General features: G+C 46.3%; 1 protein-coding gene across 7 annotated transcripts in view; it reads left to right on the top strand.

The window, feature by feature from the left end:
• EIF4E3 (eukaryotic translation initiation factor 4E family member 3) overlaps positions 1-13,077 on the top strand; it is a 70,699-nt gene extending 57,622 nt beyond the window's left edge. For 2 of the 7 annotated variants that reach the window (XM_014532405.1, XM_014532406.1), the window contains exons 5-6: positions 6,989-7,144; positions 10,799-11,161. In XM_014532405.1, coding sequence (XP_014387891.1) covers positions 6,989-7,144; positions 10,799-11,061 — 419 coding nt within the window. In that variant the 3' untranslated portion in view covers positions 11,062-11,161. The other 5 variants (XM_014532411.1, XM_014532407.1, XM_014532409.1 and 2 more) reach the window with 5 other exon arrangements.
• Positions 13,078-22,850: the final 9,773 nt, after the last annotated feature.

The following is a 22,850-nucleotide window of genomic DNA, read 5'->3' as shown; positions in this document are numbered from 1 at the left end:
TCGTGTCATGTTAACATTGTCTAGCAGAAAATTAGAAAAAAACACTGAGAAAAACCCATTTTGAATGGATAGGACTTAATGAGGATTTGATTTTTTTCTTTAATTCATTAATTTTATAATCTAGTGGCATAGTAAAAATCAATACAGGGTATAGTAAATGAAGTGTTTTTCTTTTAAAGATATTCTGGAGCGTGTACAATAATATCCCTCCTGTGGCCAGCCTGCCTTTGAGATGTAGCTATCATTTAATGAGAGGAGAGAGGCGACCACTTTGGTAAGTGTCCAGGGTTGAGCCGAGGTTGGGGGAGGGGTGATTGTCCCCTCGTTAAGCACTTGGTGCCGAATTGGAGTGCAAAGCTCTTCTCTGCAGGTGCTGATGTCATTCCAGCTATTACTTAATCATGAACCGAGCCCCTCCCACCACCCGCTCACAGGGCTAGGATGGCGGCAGGGTTTCTGGGCGCTCTTCCCTGAGGCCCGCTCGGTCTCACAGCCCTGGCTAGGCTCTGAGGTGTGGCGCGGCCCTTGGCGGTGTGCACCATCTAGGTGGTCAGTCAGGACTGTGCAGTTGGTGGGGGGTTGAGGGACAGATGGGGGTTCCACCCTGTTGTGTGGAACAAGTTCATGTCACCAAAGACACCTCTGGCCCATGATAAAAGCCTAATATGCAAATCGCTGTGGGCAGGGACGTCCTCTGATCGCTCAGTGCAGTGATGGGGGACAAGGCCAGTGTGCCTGGGCTGGAGTCCCAGTTAGTAGCACGTCCTTACAGCATGTGCCTCAGCTGTTCTGAATTACATACTCATTAATAAAATGGGAATGTATGTCATCTTCTTTGGTAGCAAATGACAGGAGTGAAATCTGAGCCAAAAAGTGGAGTTGGGGCCTGTAGCTGAGCATCCAGGGAGGGACTGAGGCTGGCAGGTGGTGCTCAGGTGCTGCAGAGCCGGGCGCTCGCTCTGTCGGACCTGCTGTTCTCCTCCCGTTGGTTCAGTTCTCAGGCTCTCCCATCAGGGGTGGCAGATGGCTCACAGTACCTCCAGTCTTGCATCCTACAAGGTTATTCCTGTCAGCTTCACCACCCAGGAAGGGAGCAGGGCTGCTCCCATTGGCTCACACGGGGATCACAAGCACCCGTCCCTGAAGCAGTGTGTGCAGTCACCCCAGCGGAGTGGGTCTGGCACAGAGTGGGGACACGTGGCTCCTTACGGGGCAGTCTGGATGCTCTTACCAGAGAGGAAGCAGATACTACACAGGAAGACAGAGCCCATCCCACCAAGGGGCTGGGGCTCCCAGGAGACTCGGCGGCAATGCCCTCATCCTGTGCTGCAGGTGGAGGCCTTTCCCTGGCGGAGCACTGCGCTAGTTTGTCCACCTGCTCGTCTAGGGTGAGGGCTGGGTGTGCATCCCCTCCCTGCCCTTGTGGTCACTGAATTCCACTTTCCTCCCTCTTCCTCCCACCCCCATTCTTTTTATTTCATCTACGTCTGTTTTCAATAAAAGGACTGGGGGAGAGTTTATTGAAGAATACTGGTTGTTTTTTGTTTTTAATGTCATCTGTTGTTAAAGTAAATGTATGTACAACCACTTAATGCTTGAGTATAACTTTAGACGTTGGTCTTTGACCCAGGGAAGAGGAGAGTAATGCGAAGGGCGGCGTGTGGAAGATGAAAGTGCCCAAGGACAGCACGGTAGGTGCGCTGACCCTTTCCTAGAGCTGGCTGAGCCGGGGGGCTTGATTGCAGCTGATCCATTTTGTGCCTCCCACAGCCTGCCTGGTGGCCTCAGAACAGGCCTGGGGGGCGAAGCTCTGTGCTGACCCTGGTGGGGTTTTGCCTTACATACTGCCTTGCGATTATGCCCTGTGCTTCTCTGTGGAGGTGGTGCAGTCCTTTTACTGTGTCATAGTCTGAAGAGCTAAATGCATAAGCTTTTACAGAAAGCTTACCGTCTTTCCGCACCAAGCGTAACTAGCACGTGGATGTTGGTTTTACAACGTGAGAAGCAGGGTCCTTCCCACCAAAGGCTCGTGGAGACGGGCACATGGTTCTGAGGACAACCATGGCATGGCGAGCGGGGTTTCCCGTGAGGCTGATGAGAGCTGTTTGGAGGGAGGGCCTGGTGGGATGCTGGTTTTCTGTGGCCAAGCCTTAGAAACCTCCATCTCCCCGGGGTGGGGGTGGAGGGGGGCTCTATTGTATCATAGTGTCTGAAAGTGAATGTTCAAATCTGTTCCTAAGCCCTGGGAAACCAAAGGGCTTCTTTGAAAATAGCTGATAAGGAAGATGCTACCCATTCTCACCTTTTCGCGGTTTCTTTCATGTGGATAAGCTCAGAGCATTGCAGTGTCTCCAGGACCCGTAGGCTTAAGCTGGAGTCATTCTCCTATAAGCACAGACCTAAAGATGCAGCCAGATTTATTTGTTAAAGACGCAAGCTCAGTCCGGATGTATAGCTCCAAAATTTGCCTGTTGTTTGGCCTCCGTAATAAAATATGCCAGGAAGCAAATGCCCAGTCAGGCAGGTAAGGCCTGGGCCTCCACTCTGTCCCCTTAAGAAGGAGAGGAAGTAGATAGTGTAAGAAGAGAGAAGAGAGGATGTAGGTTTTTAAATTTCAATAAGAACAAGTTTTCCTTCTCATGCTGTTTTCTGACACTAGGCTTTGGATTCTAGTAGAAACACTCCTGATGGCAGCTTTCCGGGAAGAGGCCGGAGGCACGCCCTTCCTTGTTAGTGCCCTTGGCCACTCTCGATCCCACATGATACACTGCACGTCTGTGCAAGCATCAGCTCCCTGTGCAGTGCGGTGCCTGCCTACTTGTCAACGAGTGGGAGTCTGGTGGGCCAGCCTGTGTGCCCCCGAAACAGGATGGGACTTTCCCTCTCCCTCAGCTTCATCACCAAGCGTGTGAGGGACTCCAGCTGGGACAGACAAAATAGAAGGGATGGTTTCTAGATGGGAGACAAGTAGCCCAGAAAAGAGAAGGAAAAGAAACCCCTTCTTGAGAGGAAGAGGTCATGATGGCTAACTGTCATCTGGGGTAACAGTCCAGCGAGGCTGCCTTCGGCTCATTAGAACGGCATGGTAAGCACTGATGCGGTTCACATGGACTGAGCCCCTGGAGTAGAGCGAGCATGCAGCTACTTATGAAACGGTGAGTCCTTTGAGTGCATTTGTTGACTAATTTGTGGTCAAGGCAACCCTGAGTGGTCGGCCCTGTTGTTCCCCGTTGGCCTCTAGAAACACACTCAGAGCAGCTGGTGGCTGCCCAGCCAGGTCCACAGGCACTAAGCAGCCTGTCGGGACTCAGACCCAGTTCTGGGAGAGTTCAGAGCCTGTGAACCAGGGCGAGGGGATAAGCGGGACCAAGACCTTTTCAGGGGGGCAGCTGGAAGGACTTCTAGGCCTCGGGAACCTGTATGGCTCTTGAGTAGAAAGGACTCCATTGTTTCTCGCTGGTAGGAGGTAGAGCAGACACCACTGTTTTCTGTGGAAACGCACACACAGACTCATAGCACCTGTCAGTAGCGCAGACGTCTGGAGGGAATGGGCATTTGCATGTGTCTGGTATTCAGTAACCCAGAAACCTGAAGCGCTCTTTACTGGAGAACCTTTAAAGTACCTTAGAAACTGCAAGGAGAACAGAGAGGAGGGTTTTGAAGAGAAGGGTTTTACTAATAGCATTCAAGTGTAACTAGAAAGAGGTAAATAAATCAGAAAATGATGCCATTTGAATGCATCCCCCCCCTCCCCCATTAATTTCATCCGGGTGTCACTAGAAATTAGCTTTGTGATGAAGGACACCAAGGTTTTGGGACACAAAGTTAGTGACTCTGGGTCACTGCACCTGTCCCAGTTACTCGGGGAGCAACACGGCACAGGCCACCTGTTTACACCTGTTGCTTGGAGATGTCTGTGGGCTCTAGACACGGGCGTGGAAAGTACACAGGTTGCGGAAAATGGGACTTTCTTAGTTCCTGGATATAATTGTCTAAAAATATATGTATGTTGTATTTTTGGTTTTGCTTTTTGTTTTCTATTCTTTTTTCACACCAGTCCACAGTTTGGAAAGAGTTGTTGTTAGCGACTATCGGGGAACAGTTCGCAGGCTGTGCCGCAGCAGGTAAAGGGCCGTGCGGGCGGGTGCTTGCCTTGTCGTGGTACTTGCAGAAGTTTGTGTGTTTGACTTTTTTACATGTTTTGAAGTTGTTTATTTTGTATTGTGAAGTTACTTAGATTTTTTCATGTGATTGTGGCATTTAGTGTTATGTGTGTATGGACACATGCATATTTACATGTGTGTCTACTATATTTATGTCTGTGTATATGCATGTGTATGTGCCCTCATAACTCATCTTAACAGTATCTGTGGTCCTCTCTCCAAGGCAAACAGGCAGAAAGGAAAGGAAGCGTGGTTCCCAGTGGGCTCTTGGAGCTGGTGTTAGGTGGACACAATTCTTCCGGTCCCTCCAGTCCCTGCCCCTCCTCCGGTCCCTGGGGTCCCCTGCTCACAGGGTGTGATAAGGGGTGGGCAACATTATTGGCTGTGACCTCCCACAATTGAGGCTAAAATATAAGGTCTTCAGAACTTGACTTTGGAGACCACTTTCAAATACTGAGTGAATTTCTGAGAGCCCCCGAGAGTACATTTTTATTTTGCTTTTTTTGTATGAAACCGCTCAAAGAACTGCTCGTTTCAAGTTGTGTTTTTCATGGGTAGTTCCTCTGGATGATCCTGAGGTAACATTAGGATAACATTTTTTCTGTTCAGCTTTCAGTTACGATTTTTTAAAACAAATTGGTGTTAACTAATTTGCCAGCAGCTGTGTTTGTTGGCTGTGTGATCTTTAGGGGCCGGGCCATGGTGAGCTTCCAGCTCATCCACCGGCAGTTCCGAAAATTCTGCTTTTGTTTTGCTTTCTTTTTACACCACTTTTTTTTATTATTAAGACAAAACCTGGGTTAGATGAAATTGTCTTAAAAATAAGAGTCCTTTTATTTTAACAGGGAGTGGTTAGCAACTTCACAATATTGCAGCCAAAATGCGTCCGAGGTATAATTATAAATACAGACATCCCTGGGAGAGGAAGTTTTCCGTATGAATTATTCGTTTCCAGAACCAGTGATAATAAATAGCAGGATTAAGGAAAGGAGACCTGTTGTTCTGTGGTTGACTCGGGAAAGGCCAGCTCCGTTAATGATGAACCATTAGCCTCCCAGGAACCTGGCTCTGCCGCTTACAGCCAGTCAGCTCATCTGGGCCGCACATACTCCTTGAGCCGCGCTCCCCTGGCTGTGATGTCCCAAACTAACCAGGCTTTGGACCGACCCGCTTCGGGCTGTTCCATGCTTGCTGAGGGGCCTGCCTGGGCACAGGAGCTGTGCCTGCGGCCAGGGCCATGCCAGGCTGACACTGGCCGCCGCACCCTCCGCCCCTCTGGCCAGGGTGCAGAAGTGGGCAGTGGCAGGGCTGGGATGCTGAGCGCTGAACAACGACCTCATGGCCATTCCTGAAAGGGATAAACTGCAGGGCTCCCCTCTTCACTCGGTGCTTTTATATTCACATGAAATTTAATGGAGGTGAGCTCCAGAAGTATATTTTGAAGGTGTAAATAAAACAAAGGTTTTGATGGAATAATAAGTCCCTGTTGAATGGCTGTGATCAGGGACTATTTAGTTTTTGGGAAATTTTTGGTAAATGTGACATTCATAGGAAAGAGTACCAGCTGTAACGTGCAGAGCTTGATAACTGTTTGCAAGGAGACAGACCCTGCACCGAGCACCCAGGGCCCCTCCTCGGCCTCCTTCCCAACTGGCCGCCCATCCACCTGCAACATAGCACATTTGTGAAAATGGAACCATTTAGTGTCAAATTATAAATGTTTAGCTGGACCAGATTCATTTAAAAAGGAAATAAAGAAGAGAGAAACTGAGGAAGAGAAGGAAGGAGGAAAGAAAGGAAATGTTTCCCTGAAGAAGTTACTTTGATTTACAGCAAATTAGGCAAAGCATGTTTATTAAAGCGACACTGTCTACTTTCGATGCTTACCTTTCTCATTTCACTTATTGGTGCGGAGTGTGCAGGTGCAGAGAGCTGACCCTGGCTCATTAGTGAGCCATAAACACATAAAAACCAGGAGTCAGAAGGCTTTAGCCCACACAGAGTGGCTGCAAGGGAGCGTGTGAGAGTAGAGCAAAGCCTTACTTCTCCAGCTGCCATTCTCAGATATCGACAAGGTACCCGACCTCCATGAATTAATGTGGGTAAATGCTCGCACGTCCACCCGCTGTAGCACTGTCACAGCAGAGCCTCCCTCAGGAAGCATGTTCTCTTGCTTCATGCACGGCGCTAACAGATAGATGGTCATGGATTCTCTAGCCCACAGCCTCCAAGTCCACACACAGAACGGGAGTGAGGCACCGGAGAACGAGGAGAATTCATAGGAAAGGAGACAAACCACAAAAAGCAGGCAGAGCAACTCGAAATGCACAGTCTGGGCCCAGTTAGTGTTGGGGCGAAGTGTACTAAGCACCCCAGGCTAGCTGACCGCTTGGCAGGGAGTGAGGAGAAAGACCTCCGCTTCCACAAAGACGGTGAGCACGGAGGCAAGTGCACGTGCGCTCACTTGGCTCTCGGAGGGCAGAGCTGCCCCCTCATTTTAGAAAAGGTCTCCTCAGCACAGTGAGGAGTAGTCACAAGTGTTGGCAACGTGTCAGAAAGGATGAACCACTTACCTGGAAATGCGTTCGGCTAGAACCCTTTGTTTATCGAATCCCTGGTCAAATGTGATGTGATTGTTACAGCTTTCGCCCAATAACTTGCTTTTTGTCCAACAGTTCTCTTTAGAAACAAGTATTTGTTATGGTGCTCTTGTGCCACTTCTTTTTATCTTATTCATAACTTACAGATAAAATGATAAGTGCTTAGAAAACAAAGCTGGCAGACCTGAAATTGTCACTCATTCCTTTTTCCCTGTCTTCCCTCAGATGACGAAGTCATAGGCGTCAGCGTTAGCGTTCGGGACCGAGACGATGTGGTCCAAGTCTGGAATGTAAATGCCTCTCTAGTGGGCGAAGCAACCGTTTTAGAAAAGATCTATGAACTCCTGCCCCACATATCTTTTAAAGCAGTATTTTATAAACGTAAGTGCTTCTTTCCAGTTATTACTTTCTAGATAATCCTGTCATACTTTTAAAAATAGAAACTGTGTTGCAAATGAGGTGAAGGCAGAATCACTTGAAATTCTATAATTCAGAAAGTATTTATGAAAACATTTAAGTGTTTTTTCAAAAGTTTAGTCTCAGAAATTAGAATGAGATTAATTCTTGCCTACTAGTAAATGCATGGATCAGAGAAGGAGATACACCTTGTCTGTATCATTTCAAAAATTTAAACCTGATTTTGAATTTGGCGTTCTCAGAAAAAATCACCTTCTATGTTAAGCAACAATAACCAAATGCTGCTGTCTGAGCTGGCAGGTAGGTCTCAGTCATCCCCCAGCAGCAGGGGTCTGTCGTGTGTGGCATCTGTGTTCGTGGAGGAGCTGAGCACAGGGACGGGATGTTCTGCTGAGACGCCCACACTGCCTGGCGGTGACGGGGACACAGAACGAGGGATGGGTGACACGTTCAAGTATGACTAGGTGTGTGGACCCATTGTTTCCATCAATGATTCGTGTTCATTGCTTTGTGTGCTCTTTTGAAAAAGTCATTTTTGTCCAAATGAAAACAGGCTAGCGCCATTAAACCCCTGTTTGGTAGCTCTCACCTCGGGCCACAGGCGCCAGTGAGCTGCTGGAGCGCAGCACGGCCGCCCTGCTGCGGGCACGTTTCCTGTTTCCCAAACTGATCGAGAGCCAGCAGCCCAGTGTTTAACTCCTGTAACCCCCTGACTCGAAGGTGCCCCGGTGATAAGCATCATTTTAGAATTCCTAGGAAAGGAAAGGAAAAGGCTCCCAGGAAAGCGGACACACTGTTGATCCCGGGGTGCCCCAGGGGGAAGGAGGCACATCTTAGAATTGCTAAAATAGGCTTCATTTATTGCTTCATTTTTCTCAGCCCCCTTGCCAAAAAAGGAGGGAAAAATCAAATTTTGTTCCTTCAGAAGTCACACATCAGGTGGAATGACAGACCCGCAGCTGCCGCATGTATTCAGGCGACGCCCAACTTCCGATGTCAGGCGACAGTTTACATAAGAGACAAAGCTGCGGGCAGAAGTCCTTCGCTGCTGTGTGGTGGAGCAAGTGCACATTGTAGAGACAGTGGTCATTCCTTAGGGAGCAGGAATTGCATCTTCAGTCCAAATGTTAATTGAAAGGCCATTGAGGGGTAAACCACAGCAGGAACTCTCTGGAAGGGAGCCTTGCACTGCCATTTGTGATGGGGCTACGCACCCTTCCCGCCCTCGAACCCGCGCCACTGTCACACAGAGAGGAGAGGCGGTGCAGACAACTGTCAGGCACTCGGGCTTGCCTCAGCGGTGACCTTCAGCCAGTCACCTTGTCATCCGCACTCTCATTTAAGTAGCCAAGAGGTTGGTCTTAAATGATCTCCAAGGTCCCTTCTACTTCAAAATTATGTGATTACATTTCCAGGTACCATGTTGGTTAGCAGCAGGTCCAGCGTGATATGAGGGTGTCATTAGGTAATTTGGCCACAGAGTGATGAGGCCGTTTTTTAGGGCAGTGGCAGCCAGCAGGTGAGACTGAGTGAGCCCCTGCTTAGCTTTGTGATGGGCAGGCACGTGGGGAGCCCAACAAAGGGAGAGCTGGCCACAGCGGGGCCGGCTGACTCAGCTGAACAGGCCCCTAAAGATAGATTCCATTGGCAAGCTCGTGGGTGATGCAGCACCAGCTACAGGTCTCAGTGGAGTCCATATTGTAATGGTGTAAATTAACATCTAAAAACGCTAAGGTTATTCAAATAAAATTCTGAATTGGAAAAAAAGAAGTAATTCTCTTTATTTTATAAAAAGCAGGCAGTCCTTTACTCAGTAGAGTTCTATGTGCTACAGACTTGATTTGGAAAACTGAGGTTTGGGCAGAAAGTGATTCACGGCTTGATGAGGAGCAGCGTGGAGTGAGCTGGGTGAAAACGGCCACCTGCCTGCGCCTGCCGTGCTCCCGGGACCCGGTGTGAGAATTTCTTCACAGGGCAACACGGCAGACTCCCCCACAGGGTGGATAAGAATCGAGTGTTGATAAGTTTATATAAGATTTGGATAAAGATTGGTTATTTGACCAAGAAACTGCTAATGTATAGAGAGCCCTCTCCCCAAATTCTGTTAGGTTAGCAGAGCAGCTGAATGGCAGATGTCTTTTCTGATGTGAGAGTTTGGAGCAGAGGTTGGCAAACTATGGACTTCAAGCCAAATTTGGCCCCTCGTTGCCTGTTTTGGGGCTGCAACTAAGTGGTTTTCACATTTTCAAACGGTTGGAAAAAAAACACCAGAAAAGACCTACAATGCATGAAAACTGTGTGAAATGTACATGTCAGTGTCATGTATGTAGAAGGCATATTGGCACCTAGCAATGCCCATGTGTATACATATCATCTATGGTTGCTTCATGGCACAGTGGCAGAGTTAGCAATTGGCACAGAGACCCTATGGCCTGCAAAGCCTAAAATCTTTATTCTGTGCCCCTTTCCAGAAAAAGTTTGCGGAGTCCTGGGTTTGAGCATTTCTGTATTGCCTCTCTCCAGGCTGAGGCGCACAGGCGCCCTCTGCCCCAGGCCTCTCCCAGCCCGTGCAGGCTCCATGGCCCATCCGTGCCACACCATGGGCCCCTTACTCTCAGAAGTCAGGAAGTCTTAGGATAGTTCGGATCTCTTTATTTTTATTTTTTTGTTTTTCCTCACCTGAGGATATTTTTCCCATTGATTTTTAGAGAAAGTGGAAGGGACAGGGAGAGACAGAGAAACATCGATGTGAAAGAGACATATTGATTGGTTGCCTCCCACACGCGCCCCAAGCAGGACCAGGGATCAAGCCTGCAACTAAGGTACATGTCCTTAATCAGAATCAAACCTGAGACCCTTCAGTCCAAGGGCTGACGCTCTATCCCCTGAGCCATGCCGCCCAGGGCTCGGGTCTCTGGATTTTTATCCCCGGAGCCCAGAGTTGCTGAGGGGCATGGCTCCCCATGTGACCAGCGGTACTGCCTACTTGATTGCAGACCAGACCAGTTTTCATGTGTCTGCCCTTAAAGTCTTCCTTAAAAAAGAAAAAAAAAACACATAAAAAGCTAAATATCTGTATTTCTCCTCGCAAGAACTGTTCAGTTAAACCAGTTTGCATGCCAGGCCACCCTCAGGAGAACATAGGTGTGCTGCTCTCAGTGTTTTGTCCAGGAGAAGAGAAGGCGGGCTGAGCAGGCCGGATCCTGCAGGGAAGATGTAGTAGCTGTGGAAACCAGGACTAAATTCTGGGAGGAACCTTGGAGGCGAATGGGCCGCCAGGCCTCCTGGACACCTCCACTGTGGGGGTGGGTAGGGCCGGGGCAGAATCAGGGGTCTGCACTTGCCACCAGACTTCCCATCTCCCATTTCCCACTTCCACTTTTTAAATGTTAAGTCTTTGAAAAATAGTTTTGATAATTTTTTTATTCTCGAGTTTTTTTAAATGTCGTTAGTAATTTTGAAAGCCAGGCAGTAGAGCTGGGAGGAGGAAATATGCTTGGGAAAAATAAAAACCCATCCACTTTATGGGCTTTCGTTTCCCACAGAGGTGGAGACATCATTGCTACCCCCGGTTTGTTCTTTGTTTTGGTTTGGTTTGGTTCTATTTTATTTCTAAAGGCAGGCTCGTGCGCCAGTGGCCTGCCTGGGTAACAGGAGGTCCCTCCCTACGCATGCGTTCTGTGGGTGCATTTTCCCTGCGGCATTTGCTCGGAGCCCAACGTGTTCTCCCCATCAGCTTGTCAGATGACGCACCCTCCCGGCACAGCGAAAGAAACAGGCAGTGTGCCGCTGCGTGCTTATTCCTTGTTTACTGTTCATTATTACGTTTCTCAGGAAATGCACGCCTGCGCTCACAGTCACTGGCACAGAAAGGTATTTGAGTTCTTGCCAACATTTGGGGAAACAGTGAGATAGATGCCTTAGAGAAGGGTTGCCCCATCCTTTGCTTAAAGTTTTCTTTCCTTTTTTTCTTTTTTGTTTTTTTCTGTCCTTTAGCCCATGAAGAGCATCATGCTTTTGAAGGTGGACGTGGAAAGCACTAATTGCACTCTGTAAAGAATTCTTTGTCCTTTGCTGATTGGTTTTGGAAACGGTCTTAACAGGAGGGAGAGTGAAGAGAAGACTTGCCGAAGTCCGATGCTGGTCACTTAGTGGGTTTCTGTCCTGCAGATGGGCAGTTAGGACTCCAAGTGGCAGGTGGGGTGGGGGAGACTATGGGTTTCTACCGTCACATTGCTTGGTTTTGTTTTTTGGTTTTTGCTTTCTGTGTTCTTTTCACTCCAATTTTTTTGCCCTTTTAAATTCCGTTTTTGGTCTAATTATTGTTTTGTGCACTCTCCTTTCATGGAGGCACAGGAAATCAGTCCCTTTAAGTGGCGGGGCTGTACCTAGTCATAGGACATGCATCCTCGTGACAGGACTGCTTCGGAAACCACGCTGTTCTCGCAGGAAGCCCGCTGGTGAGACCTGTCTTGGTTATTCCTGGTGGTGACACACTCCTACGTACCATGTACTGGGCATTGTTTTTTCTGTGTTTGGGAGAAGCAAAACCACATTTACTCAGATGTTGCACTGACAGCACACACATCTTTTATTTTTCCTTTCTAAAACTTCTTTTTATAGCTATAAAAGGAAAGTAATCGTTGGGTTAACTCACATGAAAACTAATGACACTTGAGTATCAGGATACAACTCAAACTCTAGGTTTGGACTCTGTGAACTTATTTCTAACCGAGTGTCAGTCGGGCCTTTTCACAGGAAGGTGAGACGGTGACGGGCTTCCCCAGATGAGAAGCCCCTTCTTCTGGTTTCAGAGGAGAGAACTCTAGTTGCTTGTGAAGTTGCTTCTCCCACATTTCGGACGTGCGCCCACCTGGGGCTCTCCACATCGATAGACACCTTTTGTTAAGTGACCCCTTTTCCTGCTCAGATTGTGTCATGCCGGTAATCAGTAGTCCCCCAAAATGGGCAGCTTTGCCTTTTTTTCATTTCGGGGCAGGAAGTTAAATCTCCTTTCCAAAATGAATGTGAACATTTACAAAGTTGAACTTGGAGTGCATATTTATTCATATTAATTTTTGGAGTTGTTAATCTATATTGTACTCTGTTACCAAAGAAATTCTGGTTTCACTGGAAGGAAACGGCCACACTTTGGAATGCTGAGACCTGCTCAAAGCACCCTGTCTCACGCCCTGACTGCCGGCTTCTGCTTTTGCCTGAGGGGGTCGCTTGAAGCTGCCTGTCCTCCTAGTGACCTTTGGCGCCAGGGTCGCTCGCACACGCTTACACATCACACAGAAGGGCTGGGTGCTCAGAGCTTCATTGGACCCAAGATTTTTACTCTCCAGCAGAGAGCCAGGGAGGTCCTGCAGGCCTCCAACCTGTGTTTGTAAATAAAGTTCTTCAAACATTTGAGTGGACTTTCTGCAGCATCTATTTATGAAAGCCATGCCCTTCATTTGCATCCCTAACCATGTCAACCATAATAACAATGGTCATAGTTTTTTAAAAAATGCTTTGTTTCTAAACTTGAGTTTCTTCAGTGATTTTTAAATGAGGTATAGGATATCAGACCCATTTTTCAAAAGCCTGAAACTTGTTGCTTTAAATATTGTACTAACGTCCAACTTGTTTTTATTATTCATCAAGAATTTAAAAATTATTCTGGACATGAATTAAAATTCTTTTTTATAATATAAGTATTTTTCTGATAGATTAGAAAAGGATATAATTGACTTATCTTCATCATAATTGTCATATACATTTTCATAAGTAAATGGATTTTGAAGTAATTTTATTTTTGAACTTTATTTAAAGGCATTGTGATATGTTCAACTTTTGCATGTATATAGCTTTTAAAGTAATAAAATAAAATAAAATTAGGAATGTTAGGCTCACATTAATGTTTCCTAGTTTATATTGTTTATGATCATGAAACACGGGTTCACACACAAAGTGGGTTTCTGTCCCGGGGGCTTGTTGTGATCCTGTGGACATGCCAGTGGGGGGAGGAGTTAGTTTAAGAACTTATCACCTAAGTCACTTTAAGAGAGGATTTTGTCAGGTTTTGCTTTCGAAAATGTTTAACTGAATATTTAGCTCATAAGAGATGTATGAGCTAAGCTAATGTAATCAGTTAAAAGCCTCTCCTTACCTTCTTGGATTAAAGAAGCCAATACTCTTCTGAGACAAGGAACTTTTGTGGAGCATGTGACTTGTCTGCTGGGGCAGCGCACCCATCTCGGCCAGTGCCGGGGACGTGGGCCTCTCAGTCGGGTTCTGGAGTGTGTTCAGCCAGTCCTAGCAGGTGCACACGGGGCCAGAGGGCCCTCTTCTTGCCTGGGTTCCAGGGCCTAGGATGCAGAGCCAGGGGCTCGGAGCCGATGCTTCCTCACTCCCGTGAGGCCCAGCCGTGGGAGCAGGCATGCCTGTTAACATGGGGAACGGCACTGTGACAGGGGAGGGCTGCTTCTCACTGAGAGGACACTGTCTGATTCCACTGCCTCCCAGCACTCCTCCCTGCACTCGCCACTCCTCCCCATTTTTAATAGGAGGGGAGAGTTTACAGCGAGCACGCGTAAACTATATATAGTAAACTATTATTTACTATAATGTGGCTGTTAAATTTATGGTATAGTTGATGGAGAAAAAATGAAAAGAAAAACAAATCTAATAAACTGACTCTAGCCTTCTCACCTTTCTTCTTGAATTTAGCTCATGTACCCAGGCACAGACTTTATAGCTGAAAGAAGTTTTGAGTAAATTGGGCCCATAGACGCATGCACAGTCCACCCACCCACCTGCGCTTTGGTCGAGGACATGGGCTACCAAGCACAGAGCTGGGCTTGGAAGTCTGCAGCGCCGCCCCCCGCACCCCAGTCCAGGTTCCTTAGCCTGAGAGCCGCATCAGCCTGACCACCCGCAAGCCTCCAGGCAGCACCAAGTCTGCTATCTGGCCACGGATGAGGCTTCCTTGCCAGAAACGGTGCCTGCCCGCTTGTCCCTGCGCTCTGCCTGCAGCGGGGAAAGGGGCCTGACTGGCAGGGGGCGGGGCGTTACTGGGAGAACCTGTCCTTGCACCAGCCCACGCCTTGCAGAGCCATCGCATGGTGGCGCTGCCCTCCCGCCCACCCTGGCTGGGCGCACAGTTTATTCAGCTGTTTGTGTAATTATTTTGAGAGTCCTGCATTTTGCTCTTAGGATTTTATAAAATGTGGTACTACCAGTAGAGGTTTAGCTCTCCTGCACCTAATAAACCGTCAGATAGAATTCTCCAGATGTGCTTAAAACTCACAACTCTTAGGCTCTCATAGAGAGAAAGAATGAAATAAAGGAACATGTAGGAAATATTTTCTCAATATTGTGCCCAAAGGGAGAAGTAAAATTGCAGTTTGATTTTTTTAGCTTTGTGAATATATAACTCCCCTTTTAAAATGTGTCTACTGTTTGACTTTTCCTGTATTCTGTGTTGCTGTAAGATTTCACTCATTATAAATGAAAGTAGAGGACTGCCTGTAGTAGTTTATTTCTTAAAAGATCAGATCAATTCAGATCAATTAAAAATTACTTAAGAGTTTGGTAACTCAGGATTGTAAAAATCCCAGGAAGTTCTCTCACAGCTGAGAGGAGTGGGCAGGCAGGAAGACGAGAGGGAGGGCTCCGCCAGGCCTCCCGGGAAACCAGATCCCCGCACATCTGCCAGCCGTCCTCCGGTCCGATTGCCTCTGTCCTCGGGAGTCTCTGGGAACACTTCTGACTTAGGTCGGAAGTCACCTCCGCTGCTGCACAGGGTCACCCAGCTGCCCGAACACGCTCTGAGAGAAGCAGACTCAGAATTTTAGAGTGGAAGGGACCTCGGAGATCATTGTGCTCCCAGCCCTGGCGCGGGGCAGTCAGGGGCGCTGAGTGCGCAGCCTCCCAGCCCAGCACGCCCAGGCCTGGCAGGCCTTTCCAGCCGCTGCCCCCTGGTGCTGAGGAGATGGTCCTCAGACCTCCCTGAGGGCGCCCCTGACTCCCTCCTGCCCTACAAGGAGGAAAGCCTCCCGCCCCCAGCACCCAGTGACCCGTCAGGATGTGTGACACGCTGGGAAGCCTGCAGAGCCTTGCAGAGCGGCTGGTGCTGCTGGGGAGAGGCCGGGAGGCCTGCAGCAGGGCAGGGCCGCTCTGCTGTCCTAATAGAAAACCTCCCTGCACAGCGGCCTCCTCTTCTAAACACCAGTTCAGCCTGTTCAGAGAACAGACGTTAACACTCAGAAGCAGTAGTCCCTCCATCCGTGCTTTTCCATAGCATTGCTGGGCAGATTACGTGAACGCACAGAAGCAGTAGTCCCTCCATCCGTGCTTTTCCATAGCGTCTGCTGGCCTCGGGGTTCAGCATTGCTGGGCAGATTACGTGAACGCGCAGAGCTATGAAATTGCCTGGACAGGAGCACAGGACTGCTCACACAACGGCCAGAGTGGCCTGAGAGTGAATTTCCACGGAAACTAAGTCACTCGTAGATATAGCTTCGCAGAACTGTTCCTAAACTGCAAGTGTAAGAACCAGAAAAGGATTCCCTGCCCCGTAGGAATGCTCAGCAAAGTCACTGTGAGTCAACACTTCTGTTCCTCATTGCTCCTGAGTTCCCATTGTGTGTGTGTGGTGGGCGTCCCTGCCTAGAATATCCAATCAAACCGCCTTTTGGATATTCTGTGCTCTCTTGTCCTTCAGAAGCCACGAGGCTGACAGAGTCTGTGTTGAGTGTTTTTGTTTTGGTTGCTGCCCGAAAACAGTTATCAACTCATTTAATGAAATGCAAGATTTCATTATGGAAATTTCAACTTCTAATGTTCAAGGAAGAGAATTTTTTTTAACTTCTATATTTGGAACAAGTGTTTATTTGGGAATTATTAAACTGGCAACTTAGCATTATAGAAATGAGCATGAAGTAAATGATTGCTTCTGTGTTTTCTATAGAAAATTAATGCTACCTCATCTTTTTACATATAAAAAGGCAACTTTTATTAAAGGTTTAAGAAGGTGAAAATTTTAATTTTAGCACTTTACATTATGATGAATGGAGAATATTAAGAGACTTGGAGCATTTTAATAAACTTACAGGGTTTCTGTTTTCAAATACAGCTGTTAATTCTGTGAGCCTAGATTAAATTTCTTCCAAATGTCTCAGACCTTAATCAGGTAGTTTGGCTCACAACCACTGCATGGGTTATAAAAAGTTGTAACTATCTTCTTTGCTTGTATCCTCCCTGAGATTTTAATTTCATTTACATTATTACACCAAAGGATTTTTGAGCTTAAACTTGTGAGCACATTTTAGTTTGCACCATTTGTCCCAAATGTAAAATCTTAGCAGTTGTATTTAAAATTATTCATGCTTTCGAACTGTCTTACCTGTGTAAGCTGAAGCAAGTTTATTGCCTTATGTTTTGGATCTGCTTGTGGTCCCTCCCCCAACCGTGTACCAGCTGTGCCCTGTGCATTTGGGGCCCTTCACATATGGCTCCAAGCTGGTGTGATGCCCTGCCTTTGATCTGGCTTCATCCAGTGATTTGCTCAGGATTTTTAAGGTCAGAATGAAAACTTTTCTGTTCTAGTTATTTTTTTATTTTATATCATGTGTTGTGTTTGATGTTCAGATCCATGTGAAAGTTGCTTCTATAAGTCAGTAATTTTATTCCAGCCTTTTGGAGCAGTAAGGTAAGACTAAGCTATACTTTTCTTGCTTGAAAATGTAGTGATTTATGTGTTTCATGCAAATGTTTAGACTTCTCATGGAAGAGTTCTTGCACTTTTCTAATTTGGGACTATATTGCTATGAATTTGTGCTCCTTCCTATTTCAAGTTATAACTTTGTGGGGTTTAAGTGTTCACTAGTTTGTAGAATTTAATCTTTTCGAATCTGTTGTCAGTAATTCTCACTCTGTAACTGTTCTATAGTATAGAAATGGGAGGCAACCAATGGATATGTCTCTCTCACATCAGTGTTTCTCTCTTCCTCCCAACTCCCTCCCCTCCATTCTCTAAATAAATCAATGGAAAAAATATCCTCAGGTGAGGATTTGAAAAATAAAATACAGTGTCATGCAGTGTTACTAGGCACATTGCTTCATCTCAGTTAAGTCCCAAATCTATGCGTGATGGTCATGGCCAGGGGTCCTCAAACTACGGCCCGCGGGCCACATGCAAATACAAATATTGTATTTGTTCCCGTTTTGTTTTTTTACTTCAAAATAAGATATGTGCAGTGTGCATAGGAATTTGTTCATAGTTTTTTTTAAACTATAGTCCGGCCCTCCAACGGTCTGAGGGACAGTGAACTGGCCCCCTGTTTAACAAGTTTGAGGACCCCTGGTCATGGCATGTGTCCAGCGCACACTGAGGCTCCGCCCCAGCGGCGCCCCGTGCACGAGGCTCTGATGAGAAGCGGCTCTTTCTATGTCTCACTTTCCCTATTGAGCACATTTGGTGACAGCGCTGACGTGGCCTATTAGAAAACACATTTCATGTATTTTAGTTCTTTTTCTCTAACCTTTGCTAAGAATGGCTGCCTTTAGAATAAGTCAGTTACCCTTATTTCTCTTTGGTCCTGTCATTTGCCCGTAAGATTCACTGTCCCCATTTAGCCAAGTTAAGTGATTTCACTCTTCCTTTCTGGCTGAGATACCCCTTTAAAAACAAACAAAAATACCAGCAGAGTCTTGTTCTCCCCATTCATTTGCAGACTTTCCTACTCCTTGCTGTAGAAACAAGCGAGTCAGGATTGTGTGACTCTCAGTTAATTCGCACGCAGAGAATGTACTGGAAATGCTGAGGGGGCCTGGCCTCTGAGACTGCAGGTTCGCCGGCCTCTCCTCCTGTGGGGTGTGAGGTGCCTCGGGCGGGGCGGGTCCAGGGTCCCCGCGCTTTCGCTTTCCGGACGTGTCCTGGGTGGTTTGTAAGCAGGGGCTCGGCCTTCTTACCCGAGAGGCAGCTTTGCAGAGGCAGCGACAGGGAGTCCTTAGCGTGGTAACTGCTGCTGAAGAACTTCCAGCTGCTTTCACCAATGAGTATGTTTTTATCTCTGGAGTCCTACAGGAAGATAGGTCTTTTGTTATCGGAAGAAAAGAAAACAGTCATGTTTACAAGGCTCAGCAAGTTAAAATGTCTATCATTGAAAGATTTGTTTCCCACGATCTGGCGAGGCTATGGTGCTGACTAACTTATTTCTTACCAGAGAAAATAAGTTTAAATCATAAGCACATGAACTAGCCCGCACAAGCCTGGCCTCCTCGCCGCTGTGCTGGCCTGGGGCTCCTCCCAGCCTCAGAGATACGGACAAGCTCTCCCTCCCACTTCCTCGCCACTCGGCACACGGACAGTGAATCAGGTTTCCACACCTAGAGAAGTCTAGAAAGCACAGACCTGGAGGAAGGTCCCAGGTCTTAGGGAAGTTTTGAGTTTTGTGACTCACTCGTACTGGAGAATGATCAAAATGAAAGGTAAACACTAAAACAATGTTCCCTTTTTTAGTCAAAACTAATTGGTCTTTCATGAAGATAGCAAATGAGGGACCAGACGTTTATACTCAGAATGTCTCTTTAAAAAGCCATGGAATGATGCCCTGGCCGGTGTGCTCAGTGGTTGGAGTGTCGCCAGCACAGAAGGGTCTCAGGTTCGATTCCTGGCCAAGGGCACATGCCTGGGTTGCAGGTTCGATCCCTGCCCCAGTTGGGGTGCGTGTGGGAGGCAACCAACTGATGTCTTACATCGATGTCTTTCTACCTCTAGTCCTCTCTATCCTTCTCCTCTTTCCCCTCCTCCCCTCCCTCCCACTCTCCCTAAAAGAATGAGTGAAAAAAAATATCCTCGGGTGAGGATTAACAACAACCAAAATCATGGAATCATAAATAAAATTTTAACAGAAGTCTTTGGCTTTCAAAGAGTGTTCCCCAGGTGGTTGGTTCTACAGAAATCCTTTACATACTGCACACAAAGCTCCTATTGTAAAATATATATTTTTAAAGTATAGTAAAACAATAATATATTCATACTGATGTGTATTGTGTGGCAAGATGTTAACATTTTGGAAGCAGTAAGCATAATTTATGTACTCATTGATTTTGTTTTATTAAACATCACTTTTTAAAACTTCTTATTGTAAAATAAAACTAAGATGCAGAAAACTAGCCAAAACAAATGTGTAGCTTAGTAACTTGTCACAGGAGGACATTCTTGTAGCAGCACCAGGTCAAGAAGTAGAACTTCGCTAGCCACCCAGCCACAGCCCCAGCTTCCCCACTAAAGTAACTACCGCCTGGGCTTCCTGTCAGCACGTTTTCACTCAAGTGATAAACATTACTTTTATCTTTTTACATAGAAGCTTCTCTGCTAAAGAAAGTTGGGTTCACAAAAGTTATGTATAAGTCCTTTAAACAGAAAGCGCAGAGCGACACTGAGCAGCCGCTACCCCTAGCCAGTGTGGGCAGTCCGCCGTGCGCCTGCCGTGGTGCGCGCACTGTTCACGGCGACCACATCGACAACAACGCTAACAAACACATGGGCACCGTGCCGTCTAACTGGACTAAAGTGCCTCTCCCTAAAGCCCTATGGGTACATCCTGTTACTGTCGTTCCCATGTTCTGTCTGTGGAAACCGAAGTTGAGCGGTGAAATGACGTGGCCAAGATCACAGTGTCACAGGCCGGAGGTACGCGCCAGGCAGTGCGGCTCCAGCTGCCCTTCCAGCGCGAGGCTGACCTGATGGGAGTGAGGGTTCCCATGTAGAGTGATGTGGGGATTTCTTAGAAGAGCTTGTTTCTCAAAGAAAGGATTTACAGCTTTAAGAAGACATGGAAAAATCTCTGATCTAGTTCAGCCTTTTCATTTTAAAAATGAAGAAATGACCCAGAAAATATAAAGAACTTCTTTAAGCAGTTAGTGGCAAAGTTGCAGAAGTTCCCAAATCTTCTGGCTGTTAAATCAATTACCTTTCCTTCATTCCATACCTTATGTGGAAAAAATACACATTTTCTAATCTGCTTCTTTGTATCAGTTCCACAAAAATGGATTTAACTTGAAATCAGTTTATAGCTGGAGACACCACCCACTTGTATACTTTCTCAAGGTTTTAACTGGGAATTTAAAATTTATAGCTTTTCTGTCTCATTCATTGATGCCCAGTCTATAGTGCACATGCCTACACTCTTCTCTAGAGATTGTACAAAAATAACACATTTCCGTGGTGTGGGTGGCAGGTGAGAAAGAATTCCTGGTGTCGTGTAAGCCTTCAGCACATTCACGGCCAGTTCTGGATTATTCCAGCACAGATGGATCATGCAGAATCCCTTTTTTGCTTCTTACTGGTGACCTTTAACTATTTGTGTCTATCAGGAATTGGAAAGGAGAAGAGCAGAGAAGAAGGAATTTAATTTCTCAAGCAGAGTGTTCTATGTCCCGGTAAAAGGTTTAGAGGTTTTGAGGGGAATTTTCTCTGGGTTGAACCCTGTGGGATGCCCAACTCAGCCCTGGATGTTAACAAGCAGAAGGGAAGCAAACTGCCATGACACAAAAGCTTAGTTGTAATTTGCTTCATTGGGTTAAAATCCCATTAGCTTGTGCCCTGAGTAAGTTACTCATATTCTGAACTTCAGCTCTCTTATCATTAGATGGGAAGAGATAGAGCTTCTTCAAAGCAGATAACATATTTAACTCCCAGCTCAAAACTTTGTTCAAGTAGAGTAGTAAATGGTACTTCCATTGGTTGACCGTATCCATTAATCTGTACAGTTAAGATAATGAACTGATCCAACTTTGACACTTTCCTCTTGAGGTATTGGTCCAGCTTAAGGTGTTTGAGGTCCTGCAAGTTGTTGGTAATCACACTGTCCAAGCTTACTAGTCTTCTAACTGCTTGTCTACTGATCTTTCTACCTAGTTGCACCCTATTGAAGAAAACAAACCTGCCTTCTTCACTCGAGCTCTGTGTATCTGACTTCTGAGTCAGTTTGCCGTGAACCAACTTAAAACCTGAATGAACCTTCCAATTCATTATTTTCTAAGTATATTCTTGCCATCATTACTCAGGAATATAAGACGGAAACTCAGTTAATGAAAATGTTTTCCAAGCTGAACAAATTCATGTTGAAGCAAGAGTTTCATCTTGTGCTGCTTGGGCTGTAGGCCCTCATCTTTGCTCTGGGGGCTGTAGGCACTCATCTTTGCTCCTTGGGCTGTAGGCCCTCATCTTTGCTCTGCGGGCTGTAGGCCCTCATCTTGTGCTCCTTGGGCTGTAGGCCCTCATCTTTGCTCTGCGGGCTGTAGGCCCTCATCTTTGCTCTTCGGGCTGTAGGCCCTCATCTTTGCTCTGTGGGCTGTGGGCCCTCATCTTTGCTCTGTGGACTGTGGGCACTCATCCTCTGTGAATTCTATGGCACTGATCTTGTCCTCTGTGAATTGTAGGTATTCAAACTTATCAATGGAGAATTGGAAGAGGTTCCCAAGAGTTCCCCATATTTCATGTATATTCTTTTAATCCTCTTCTGAGCTCTGGCTCTCTTATCTTTAGATGGGAAGAGATAGAGCTTCTTCAAAGCAGAAAACATATTTAGCTCCCAGCTCAGTACTTAGCTCATGTAGCGTAGTAAATGGTACTTCCATTGGTTGACCGTATCCATTAATTCTTACAGTAAAGACAATGAACTGATACCTGCAAGGAAAGTTGATAAGGCATTAGTGTAGCTGAGATAAGGACTGTTTGGGAAATTGAATTATTCATTAAGAATTTATTGAACAACTATGAAGTGCTATGTACTGGGGATACAAAAATATGCAAGATTGTCCCTTTTCATGGAGTTCACTATTTAGTGGATTGGTAAGTAGCATTAAAACATCTGAACTAAACCATAATAAAAGGCAAGAAGTATATATAAAACATCTTTGAGTTTCACATACTATGAACTCAGTGCATGTTTGAATGAAGGAATGTTTAAATAAGAGTTTGCTTTAAGTCAAAATTGTGTTAGATTTCTAAAGCTGAGCATTTCATTAATCTCATTATTGTTTTAAACTTCTCTAATAATAGATTGAAACTGAATTCAGTAACCACAAAAGCTGTTTATAATTTGTTTGTGCTTTTCAAACATCTTTAAAAGCCAAGCTAGCCCTTGACTTTTGCTCAGTAATTCAGTCTTTATGCTCTACCTGAGGGAAACCATCGTGAAAAGGCCCGTGCACCAACATGTTAAACGTGGGGCTGCTTTGACTGTGGAATGTCTAAAGATTGCTTCTCTGTAATTTTTAAAAGCCTGTAATTCTCTATAAAGTATATATAGCATCTGAGCAAGAAATATGACACTAAGTCTAGAATTAAATAATATCTTGGGGCCACTACCTTCTGCATTTTCAGCAGTTGGGGAACTTCTCTAAGTGCAGGTTAACAAGAGCAGAACATCGTAAATGAGCATCTGTCCTCTGACCCAGCCAGGGACCCTCCATTATTCATTCCAGAAGCCATGCTGCGCTGAGACCGCCCTCCGCCCTCCCCGCTGCCCGCAATGGTCTCTAAGATTGGCAGGAGGTCAAGTCTTTCCACCCCGTCGTGGGGTCCTGGCTGAGTGTTCCCTGGGCCTTGCTTTGTAGCCTTGATAACTATTTCCACAATGAAAGTAAACAAAAGGAGACCCTGGGCAGGGAG

The sequence above is a fragment of the Myotis brandtii genome, unplaced genomic scaffold (assembly GCF_000412655.1).
Source record: "Myotis brandtii unplaced genomic scaffold, ASM41265v1 scaffold89, whole genome shotgun sequence".
NCBI lineage: Eukaryota > Metazoa > Chordata > Mammalia > Chiroptera > Vespertilionidae > Myotis > Myotis brandtii.
Note: the sequence above shows the minus strand (reverse complement) of the source record. Positions and strands in the feature narration are given on the sequence as shown.